The 12,025-nt window shown below is 39.6% G+C and overlaps 1 protein-coding gene across 1 annotated transcript in view; it reads right to left on the bottom strand.

Moving 5' to 3' along the window:
• The window catches only part of BLVRA (biliverdin reductase A), an 81,994-nt gene that overhangs the window by 37,712 nt on the left and 32,257 nt on the right, over window positions 1–12,025 (bottom strand). The window contains exon 7 of the mRNA XM_066341337.1: window positions 8,120–8,217. Coding sequence (XP_066197434.1) covers window positions 8,120–8,217 — 98 coding nt within the window. The remainder of the gene's footprint in view (window positions 1–8,119; window positions 8,218–12,025) is intronic.

Raw genomic sequence — 12,025 nt, 5'->3', positions numbered from 1 at the left:
ATCTTTTCTCCAGTGACATTTTCAAATTCAGACCTTTACTTCCTACACTTTTACATTTTTGCTGTCACAAATTATCTATTTATGCTGTGAGTTTATTTCCAAACTCCAATAGCTAGTCTTCTTTCTTTTAATGTTTTTACTTACTTTAATCTTTGTTATATTTAAATGTACAATAATACACTATTCTGAAAAAGGGCTACAACATCCTGCTTTTGTCTGTTAGTAATCTTTAGGTTTTGTATTCTTGTATTTTCTATCAAGTGGAATACCCTCGTCAGTATTTCCTGTAATAGAAGTCTTAAGGTGGTAAATTTCCTCAGCTTCTATATGTCTTAAAAAGTCTTTATTTCTCCTTTATATTTAAAGTACAACTGCTGAATATATTATACTTGACTGATAATTTCTCTCTTTCAATAGTTTGAGTATTTGATTCTACTCTCCTCTAGCTTATAGGGTTGCCACTGAGAAATCTGATGATAACCTAATGAGATTTCCTTTGTAGGTCACTCTTCTTTTCCCTGGCTGTCCTGAGAATTCTTTGTCATTAATTTTTGACAGCTTTAATATAATGTGCCTTGAAGAAGCCTTTTTTGGATTGAGATAATTAGGTGTTGTTTGCTTCTTGGATTCTACATGGTTTTTTCCATAGGTTTTAGAAGTTCTCAACTATTTGTTTGAATAAGCTCTCTTTTCCCTTCTCCCTCTCTTCTTATTCAGGTATGCCTATATACTAAGTTCAAATAAAGCTCCTTCATAGCCTGACCAGGCAGTGGCACAGTGGATGGAGCGTTGGACTGGGATGCAGAGGACCCGGGTTCGAGACCCCAAGGTTGCCGGATTGAGCGCGGGCTCATCTGGTTTGAGCAAAAAGCCCACCAACTTGAACCCAAGGTTGCTGGCTCCAGCAAGGGGTTGCTCAGTCTGTTGAAGGCCCGTAGTCAAGGCACATATGAGAGGGCAATCAATGAACAACTAAGGTGTTGCAACGCGCAATGAAAAACTAATAATTGATGCTTCTCATCTCTCTCCATTCCTGTCTGTCCCTGTCTATCCCTCTCCTCTCTCTGAAAAAAAAAAAAAAGCTCCTTTATATATATTTTCTCAATTCTTTTATCTGCCACATTAATACTGCCAACTTTTAAAGATTTCTGTCTTTAATATTACTAATTCTTTCCTCCATCTGATCAGCACTATTTCCTAAGCCTGCTAATTCATTCTTCCTCTATTAATTGAGTCCTTCATCCTCAGAACTTCTATTTGGTTCCTTTTTGAAATTTCAAACTTTTTGGCAAAGTACTACTTTTGTTTGTTGATTTTATTTTTGAGTTCAAACTGCCTGTATTTTCTTATATATCATTGAAATTTTTTTTTGAGAACTGCAACCTCAAGTTCTCAGTCATTTAAATCACATATTTCCCTGTATTTATTTTCTGCAGATTTTTATTTTTATTTCTGAGCTGTCTTGCTACCTTGGTTATTCATAATTGATAGATTGCTTTTCTGTCTAAGTGTCTATGGGAATGAGATCTGCTAAAAAAAAATTTTATTGATTCTTTACAGAGAAAGGAAGGGGGAAGAGTAAGAAACAAATCGTTGTTCCACTTACTTATGCATTCTTTTCTTTGGTTGATTCTTGTATGTAACCTGACTGGGTATCAAACCCACAACCTTGGTGCATGGGAAAGAAACACTAACCAGCTGAGCTGCCTAGCTAGGGTTTTTCTTTCTTTCTTTCGTTTTTTAGAGTTGGTTGATAAGAAGTCTTGTTTTCCAGTAGGTGGAGCTAAAGCTTAGGATTTTATTCTCTGAGATCTCTATAAAATGTCTTGTATTCCCTAGCCTTTTCTGTGACCAGACTGACTAGGTCACAGAGCACCACCCCTGTGAGGGAATGCGGTGGTGATGAGGTAATGAGCCTGTGAAATCACAAGGGTGAGTGGGGCAGGTTAAGCTGAGAAAGATCAGCTGTTGTACTTGTGGTTTGTTCTCTCAATAACAATAATTGCCAAACCTCAGTTGCTTCATCTCTGTATCTGTACCCATCACTACGATTAACTGCAGTATGTGCCTGCCACATGGGGGAAGAAACCCTCCTGTCACTCGAATTCTAAGGTTTTCATATATTGTGTTTTGTAACTCAGTACTCACTGTTATAACTTCTTTTAGGGCCCACTGCTAGCTCTGGTAGGATAAAGAAAGGTGGCCAGGCTTCATGGCTCTGTTTTTCTGCCTCAGAATGATGGCCACTAAAAAATCAAAACTCTGTGCTTTGTCTCTGCCCAGGTCGTAGTGTTCAACTGCAGTGTGCACCCACCACACTGGCAAAAACTCTTACTGTATCTCTGCTCCTCCTGGCTGCAGTAAGTGCAAGTGGGAACCTGATTCCTCCCCTCTCATGAGACATACAGTGAGCTCTGGGCTGCATCTGTGGTACCCACCTCTGCTCTTCTCCTTACCATCCTTTCCACTTTCAGATGTTTCAATGCATGAATCTCTCAGATGAGTTTGTGTGTTGAGCAGTGTCAGTCAAATAAGTTTGTAAATATGATATATATGTTTGCTCACTTATAGTTTGCATTGGGTGTGGGAGACAGGCTGTAAACTGGCAAAGTCATTATAGCCTAAAGCTTAGCTTTAAGACTAAGCCTTTCCTGCCCTTTTAATATTAAGATCTTTTCAAAACTAAGGTTTTCCCCACACCCTTGACTGTTGCATGATGTGGGGTGGTACACTCTTATGAGAAATCCCATTTATGCCTCAGATATTGGATTAAAGGTTTTGATTTCTACACTATAAAATGGGACAGACCAGGGGCTTGCTCTCTCTTGGTTCCTGAAATTAGCATTGCAGAGAAGCAGCCAAGATGGCAGAGTGCTGAAAGAGAAGCCAGTTTGTGCAGAGTTTGTGCAGAGAGAAGGAGATGGGAAACAGAGGCGAATAAGGCTGGTGAGGTAGAGATCTTTGATTCTAGGAATACTCGAATAAGTCAGTGGCTTTGGGAGCCCTGAATGGAAAGGGAAGTGTTTTCCCACTGTGTGAATTTCTCGCCCACTGAGTGCAAGCTAGGATTAAAGGTACTGGCCCACCAGTTCTTGGCTCTGTTGTTTCATTACTCCCTGTCTGAATCAAATGTGAACCTGCATGGGCCAGGCGGCTGTGATGGTGGCCGTGGCTACTGACCATACAAGCAGGAAATCCTTTGTTGAATTATCCTTGTTCAAATTGTTGTAACTTCAAAAATAGACCAGGAGAACTTCTCATGCCATCATTCCTCTGACATCTCTCTACACCCTATAGGTCTCTATATTTGTCTTTATAGTCACCTTTACTAGAAAACTTTTTGATTTTTGTATGCTTTCATGTTGCTGTATCCTTTTGTTTCAACTTGGAAGGTTTCTTTTAGTAGCTCTTATAGGGTAGTTCTAGTGGTGATTAACTCCCTCAGCTTTTGTCTGTCTGGGAAGGTCCTAGTTTTGCTTTCATTTCTGAAGGACAGTTTTGCTCAATATAGTATTCTTATTGGGCAGATATTTTTCTTTCAATACTCTGAATTCATCATCTCATTCCCTCTAGCCTTCAAAATTTTGTTGAAAATTCTGCTAATAATCTTAAAGGAGCTTTCTTGTACATAATGAGTCATTTTTCTCTTGCTTTTTTTTCAAGATTCTGTCCTTACATGTGACATTCAAAAGTATGATCATAATGTGTCCTGGTGCAGGTCTTGAAATTTATTCTAGTTAGAGTTCATTAAATTCCTGGAATTTACATACCATTTCCTTTGTCAAATTTGGGGAGTTTTCAACCATTATTTCTTCTTCTCAATTTTTTTTTTTTTTTTTGGTATTTTTCTGAAGTTGGAAAAGGGGAGGCAGTCAGACAGACACCTGCATGCGCCCGACCAGGATCCACCCGGCATGCCCACCAGGGGGCGATGCTCTGCCCATTTGGAGCATCACTCTGTTGCAACCAGAGCCATTCTAGCGCCTGAGGCAGAGGCCACAGAGCCATCCTCAGCGCCCGGGCCAACTTCGCTCCAATGGAGCCTTGGCTGCAGGAGGGGAAGAGAGAGACAGAAAAGAAGGAGAGGAGGAGGGGTGAAGCAGATGGGTGCTTCTCCTGTTTGCCCTGGCTGGGAATCAAACCCGGGACTCCTGCACACCAGGCCGATGCTCTACCACTGAGCCAACCGGCCAGGGCCATTAGTTCTTTAAATAAGCTATCTCCCCTTTCTCTCTTTTCATTTAAAAAAAAATTTTTTAACATATATTGATTTACTGGATGATATCCCATAACCCATAAGCTTTCTTCACTTCTCTTCATTCTTTTTTCTTTTCACCCCTTTGATTCAAAGTTACCTATTTCAATGCAGCTCTTCTTAGCTTTGCACTTACTTGGGGTACTTCAACCACTTAACTGATTTCTGCAGTTTTTACTAAGGCATTTTGGTCTAAATATTGTTAAGTCAGTTTCTCTATGTGTGAATGAGGTCCTGGGGCTCCTTATTCCACCACTTTGCTGACATCACTCCTAAATTATCCATAACTTTTGCCATTCAAAACAATATACAGCTAGTGCTCAACTTACAACCACAATTGGTTCCCAACTTACGACCACAATTGATTCCGACAGACCAGTCGTAACACGATTTGGTCGTAAGTTGAGTAGGCTATATGTACAGTACTGTGAAATGATGTTATAAAAATCTTTAAGTCATATTTTATCATAATTTTCTTTCATTGTTATATATCATAATTTTCTTTGTTCATTTTATGCCATTTGTATCATCACTACACCATTTTGTTTCTTATTTTTACATTTGTCAGGTTTAAGTAAAACACTGCATTACCAGTACAACTGGTTTAATATTTGCAAAGACAATTTCCTCTTGGTAGACATCTTGGGAGGGGTTTGATGAAAAATATCCAAGACACAAAACACATATTGCTGTGCCGAGTCTGGGATAACAGTTGAAATGATACACGCAGAGATGGTAGTGCTGCCGGAAGCTGGTCCACACTGTTGTATGCCCAGCTGGGCAACGCTTGCGCTGCCAGACACGGAGCAGTCATGGCTAGCGATTGTGGTCATAAAGTCAAATGGTCATAAGTTGCATAGGTCATAAGTTGATAAACATTTGTAATTTAGGCATGCCCCATTTACTAAGACTATTAATTCCTAGGCTACAGTGTAAATGCTATAGTTACTTTCAGCAGGTAAGTTAATACCACTAGTTGTGAACATTTGGCAACGTGGGCTCCTAAAGGACAAGGGTCCCCTTAGTTATCCCTATTGTCATGCACAACAGCTCATATATAAAGTTCACTATCATGTAAAACCTGTTTAATGAATGTTCTAGTAGGGGTTATGAATACTTGCCTAGAGAATAAAGGTCATTTTCATTTTTAAGAACTTTTTTCTTTTTTTAAAACCATTTGCAACCTGTGCACATTCATCCAGATTCTACTTGCTTAAGGAGCTAATACCAAGGCTCCAATTTAACACCAATCCTTAATATTTTGTTTCTCTTTCTTCTTCATTAAAAATTTTAACTAAAGTCTATATTATATTCACATTTCTTTAGTTTTTACTTAATGTGCTTTTGTAGTTCTCATGCCTCCTTACTTAGTTTCTTTTTGAGTTGGAACATTTATCTAGCTTTCCTTGTTTTTAATGACTTTGATAGTTCTAAAGAATACTGGTCAAGTGCTTTGTACAATGACCCTCAACTAGGATTTTTGTGATTTTCTTTCCCTCATAATTAGACTGAGATAATATGTTTTAGGAAAAAAATAAATGGCCATTTTCATATCATATCAAAGGTACATACTATTAACACAACTTATCACTATTATAATCACCTGGGTTAGGAAGTGTCTGGTTTCTCCAGTATAAAATTAATCTTTTTCCCTTTCTATCTTGTACTCTCTGGAAGAAAGTCACTTCAGGCAAGACATTATCTTCCTGAAGAAACTTAGCTTGTTTTCTTGTGGAACATTCTACATTCTAGTTTGTTTGATTTTATTTGCTGTCACTTTTATCCCTATAGGTCCTGTGAACAGAAAGTTTAAAATTAAATCTTAATTACATGGTTGATGTCACGCACTGCACACCAGATGCCTTGTCATGTCAGAATGATCCATATTAGCAATCATTTGGTTATGATGGTAACAGCAGAGCTCTTCATTGTAAAGGGACATTACTTTTGCAATTACCAAGAAATCTGTGGGGTATATTTTGGAATTTAGTACTTTGTCCATGGACCTCTGTGCCATGAGAAATACCTCAAAGGTGATAACCTCAAAACTCCCCAATCATTTCAATAGTCACTCATTCATCTGTTCATTCAACAAACATCAACAGAATACCTACTAAGTTCTAGTCAGTGTTTAGGTTTATCTTGTCAGGACTACAGAGGAGAAAGATGGGCTCTGTCCTCCAGGAGTACAACCCAGTGCTAAAAAAAGACATCAAGAGTTTCAATAATAATAGTAATAATAAAAAGTTGCCTGACCAATTGGTGGCACAGTGGATAGAGCATTGGCCTGGGACATGGAGGACTCAAGTTCGAAGCCCCAAGGTCACTGGCTTGAGCGTGGGCTCACCAGATTGAGCATGGGGTCATTGGCTTGAGTGTGGGATCACAGACATGACACCATGACTGCTGGCTTGAGCCCAAAGGCTGCTGGCTAGAAGCCCAAGATTGCTAGCTTGAGTCCAAGGTCACTGGCTTGAGCAAGGGATCATGCGCTCTAGCACCCCCATCCCATCAAGGCACATGTGGGAGAGCAATCAATGAACAACTAAGGTGCCTCAATGAAGAACTGATGCTTCTCATCTCTCTCCCTTCCTGCCTGTCTCTGTCTGTCCCTCTCTCTGTCTCTCTGTCTCTATCTCTCCCGCTAAAAATAATAATAATAGGAAAGTTTCACACAAGGTGCTTTCTTTGGTGATTTTTATTATAACTGTTCACCATGACTTTCCATATAACAAATATTTTCAAAAGCAAAGGTTAAGAGTCTGTGGTTTGCCTGACCAGGCAGCAGCACAGTGGATAGAGCACTGGACTGGGATGCAGAGGACCCAGGTTTGAGACCCCAAGATCACCAGTTTGAGCATGGGCTCATCTGGTTTGAGCAAAGCTCACCAGCTTAGACCCAAGGTCGCTGGCTTGAGCAAGGGGTTACTCGGTCTGCTGACAGCCCACAGTCAAGGCACATATGAGAAAGCAATCAATGAACAACTAAGGTGTCACAACGAAAAACTGATGATTAATGCTTCTGATCTCTCTCTGTTCCTGTCTGTCTGTTCCTATCTACCCCTCTCTCTGACTGTTTCTGTAAAAAAAAAAAAAAGAGTCTGTGGCTTAAATTTCATTTAACTAGCTCCTTTCATGCTTAAATATTCTAGTTAATTCTAGTTACTTCTATAGAGGAACTTGTCTGGTTACTATAAAACCATAAAAATCTTGGGAGGGCAAGATGATTCAGAAGAACTGTGAACTTCAGAGCCCATATGATTGAATTCAAATCTCCATCTCTCATTTAGTAGTCATGCTACTAGCTTTGTGTCCTATCACATATTATGTACTTCTCTGAACCATGGATTCCTACATATAAGCTAAAGAAAATATGTATCACTAAGGACTTCTAGAATAATTAAGAAATAATATATGATGAGCTTATCAGTTCTCTGGCATATAATATAAATGGTATTCTTCTTAAGAAACAATAAAAACTACAAAGTGTCAATATAAAACAATTAATTACTCTGACCTGGACATTTTTCCATTAGTAACATAACTATCACATGAGTAAAACTAAAATAATACCATGGTACTATACCATAAGTAGAATCTAATTCCTGTTTTAATTAGAGTAAAAACTGACAAGTCTCTAGCAAAAGTTTGCAAATTCCCACCCATCCCTCTGCCCTGTTGGCCCTCCACACATCCCCTTATATGTGCTTACAGTATTGAGGGGGAAAAGTGTGGGAGCCTTTTGGACTAGTGATATATCTGATATGGGGTTAAACTTGAAAGGCATCAAGATGATACCACAGATATCTTAGTGGCAGCAATTCTAAGAGGGTCTGTGCTCTATACAAAGAAAGCATATATCACCTTTCTGCGCAGCCAGCTCCCACAGGTCCTGAGCTGCTGCCCATGACAACGTCATAGGGTATTCCACAAGGACATGCTTGCCAGCATTAAGGAACTGCCTTTGGAAACAAAAGAAGCTTCATTAAAATCCTTGCATAACAGAGTACAAAATACTATAAATGACCAAAAGTCTCTGTGTGCTAATATGCCATGCAGGAGAGAATCAAAACCCACAGAGGATAAGAAGTATGGTTTGTACCTCAGATTATTTTCTACTATACTATAAGAGAACGATTTTCTAGTTATGTGTTAACTTAAACATTCATTTATCCACTCACATATTCAACTAAGTACCATTTACCAGTTATTCTGGAGAATAAATAACAGCACATTAACAGCTAAATTTCTGTTACCATATGACAGCTATAATGAAAACTACAAAAATTTCACTAATGACAACTGAACTGACTCTTGAATTATGAGCAAATATTTTCCAGGTGCAAAGGAATGAGCATATTTCACTTTGAACAGCATATGCAAGGTTTGGGCATTTTCTGGGCCTTTGTTCATATAGATAATAATACTAATTTCAGCACAGCAGAGAAGAAGGTTAAGGGAATAAAGGGAAATGAAGTCATAATAGTAGCAGAGAGCCTGACTATAGAGGATTTAGAATGCTGTGCACAGAAATTTGGATTTTATTCTCTAAATATTCCAGGGTATAAACATGTAGTGTACCCTTATCAGTGCAGTCGTTAAAGACACCAATCACCCACACAATCAAAAATCTGCATATAACTTTAGACTCTCCCACAACTTAACTACTAATAATATACTGTTTACTGGAAGCTTTAATGATAATATAAACAGTTGATTACCACATATTCTCTATGTTATATGAATTGTGTATCATTTTATTACACTTAGATAGCTATAGAAAAGACAGTGTTGAATGATACCAGAAAAATGGCAGTGTAAGAGATACCCTTGGTCTCTCCCCTTGAAGTTTCAACAATGTGAACAGATATAGTTCAACCAAGGATTCCACACTCAGCACACAAAAGCATTTGAGAGATCAGCACATTGAAATATCTAAAGGTTGGCAAGTGGGAGTAAACTAGGAAGGTGAGGAGAAACGCCCAGGAGAGCCAACGGTGTAGCTCTGCAACTTGGAGCTCATGGTGGAACTCAGACTGAAGAGGGGAAAAAACCGGCTGTGGCTGGCACTCCCTTTAGCTGGAGGGAGCAGAGATTTAGTGGTGATTCCCTCACAAGTGGGCAGTACAAGCTTTGGTTAAGCCAAGTGACCTGGAGAGGAACACAGCACACAGGTGCAGCCACTGTAGTCTGGCAGAAGGCATCTCAGAAAGAGAAACAAAGCCACAAACACCGTCCACCCCCTAACCTTCCAGAGCTCACCTCCCTTCACCCTTGGGGTTGGGATTGTGGAGCATGTTATCTGTAAACCCAAGAACAGGTACTACAGAATCACTTTTACCCTGAGGAGAGGGTGTACTTTGTAACTGGTCCCAGGATTGGTATGCAAGGGCATCTCCACTAAGGTCTGAAGTCACCATTACAGGAAGGGCAAAAAATTTTTAAGGCAGCTGTGTTCCCCCAGAACAGCCTAGAGACACACATTGTGGCTATACTGACAGAAGCATCTGGCTACAGAGGATAGCACTGGGATTTCAGATTTCAAGCTCCATGCCTCCAAGCAGATTCTCCTACAGGGTTGGTCCCTTGTCTCTGGGGCAAAAATATCACAGGAGAGCCTCCCACCTCCCATTATCCATGACCCCACAGCAACCTTAAAAGTCAAATAAGTACTTCAAGAGAGTTAAAAAAACTAGTGACTAGTTTCATTTCTCTGCAGGTAGCTGTCCAGTTTTCCCAACACCATTTGTTAAAGAGACTATCTTTACTTCATTGTATACTCTTACTTACTTTGTCAAATATCAATTGTCCATAAAGGTGTGGGTTTATTTCTGGGTTCTCTGTTCTGTTCCATTGATCTATATACCTGTTCTTACGCCAATACCAAGCTGTTTTGAGTACGATGGCCTTGTAGTATAACCTGGTATCAGGAAGTGTGATACCTCCCACTTTATTCTTTTTCAAAATCGTTGAGGCTATTCATGTTCTTTTTTGGTTCCATATAAATTTTTGGAATATGTGTTCTATACCTTTGAAGTATGTCATTGGTATTTTAATTGGTATTGCATTAAAAATGGAACTGCCCTTTGACCCAGCCATTCCACTTATAGAAATATATCCCAAGGACACCATATCACCAATTGAAAAAAGAAATGCACACCCATCTTTATGGCAGCATTGTTCACAATAGTGAAGATCTGGAAACAGCCCAAGTATCCGACAGTGGACAAGTGGATTAAAAAGCTGTAGTACATATATACAATGGAATACTATGGGGCCATGAAAAAGAAGAAAATATTACCTTTTGCAACAATATGGAGGGACCTGGAAACTATTATGTTAAGTAAAATAAGCCAGGTAGAGAAAGAAAAATATCACATGACCTCACTCATTTGAGGAATCCAAGGAACAATGTGAACTGAGGAACGGAATTAAACCTGAAGGGAAGGGAGGAGGGAGTTGTTGGGAGGGGGACAAGGGAGATGTTGAGGGGAATACGGGGAAGGGGGAATGCTTTTGGGGAAACACTAGAATCTATGTAAACACAATAAATAAATAAATAAATTTTTTAAAAAATTGCAATTGACAAAAAAAACAAACTAGTGACTGAGTGCCACCTACTGGAAAATAATAGAAAGGCTTCTTTCATATGAATCTACTAGAGAAGTGTCATGTATACGCAAATGCCTAGACAGAGAAGGAATCCATCAAATGCCATCAATAACCAGCGTAGCAAGAAGCTCAGGAAAAAAAAGAAAAAAATCTCCAGAAAACATACTTAAGGACATGAAAATATGTGATATAAATGACAGAGAATTCAAGATTGCAGTTCAAAAAATACTCAGCAAGGCCCTGGTCTGTTGGCTCAGTGGTACAGTGTCGGCCCAGTGTGTGGATGCCCCAGGTTTGATTCCCCAACAGGGCACACAGGAGAAGAGACCATCTCTCTCTCTCCTCTCTCTTCCACTCCCACAGCCATGGATCAACTGGTTCCAGCACTTCATGCCCAGTGTGCTGAGGATGGCTCCATGGAGCCATCTGCCTCAGGTGCTAAAAACAGCTCAGTTGTGAGTATGGGCCCAGATGGAGGCTACCAGGCAGATCCTGATTGGGGTACATGCAAGAGTCTGTCTCTCTATCTCCCCTCATCTCACTTGGAAAAGAAAAATAAACAAACAAATAAATAAAAAGCAAACAAAAGAAAAAAAAAACAAGTTTAATGGGTTCAGAAAACAAACAAACAAATGAGTACTTAACAAAAAGACTGAAACTTTTAAAAAAAACCAAAGAGAAATTTTGGAGATGGAGAACTCAATAAAAGGGGACAAGAATAACTTAGCAAAGAAATAGAGTGGACCAGATAGAGAAAAAAAATAATGATAGCAAAGATAGAAATCCAGAAATGACATAGAGAGAAGAAAGACTTGAGCATAAAAAAAAAAAAAAGCCTGACCAGGCAATGGTACAGTGGATAGAATGTCAGACTGGGATGCAGAGGATCCAGGTTCAAAACCCTGAGGTTGCCATCTTGAGCACAGGCTCATCCAGCTTGAGTGCAAACTCACCAGCTTGAGCACAGGGTTGCTGGCTTGAACGTGGGATCATAGGCATGACCCCGTGGTCACTGGCTTGAGTAAGGGATCACTCACTCTGCTGTAGTCCCCCAGTCAAGGCACATATAAGAAAGCAATTGATGAACAACTGAGGAGCTGCAACAAAGAACTGATGCTTCTCATCTCTCTCCCTTCCTGTCTCTCTGTCCCTATCTGT

This window comes from Saccopteryx leptura, chromosome 6 (assembly GCF_036850995.1).
Source record: "Saccopteryx leptura isolate mSacLep1 chromosome 6, mSacLep1_pri_phased_curated, whole genome shotgun sequence".
Lineage (NCBI taxonomy): Eukaryota > Metazoa > Chordata > Mammalia > Chiroptera > Emballonuridae > Saccopteryx > Saccopteryx leptura.
This window is presented reverse-complemented; position numbering and strand designations above follow the sequence as displayed.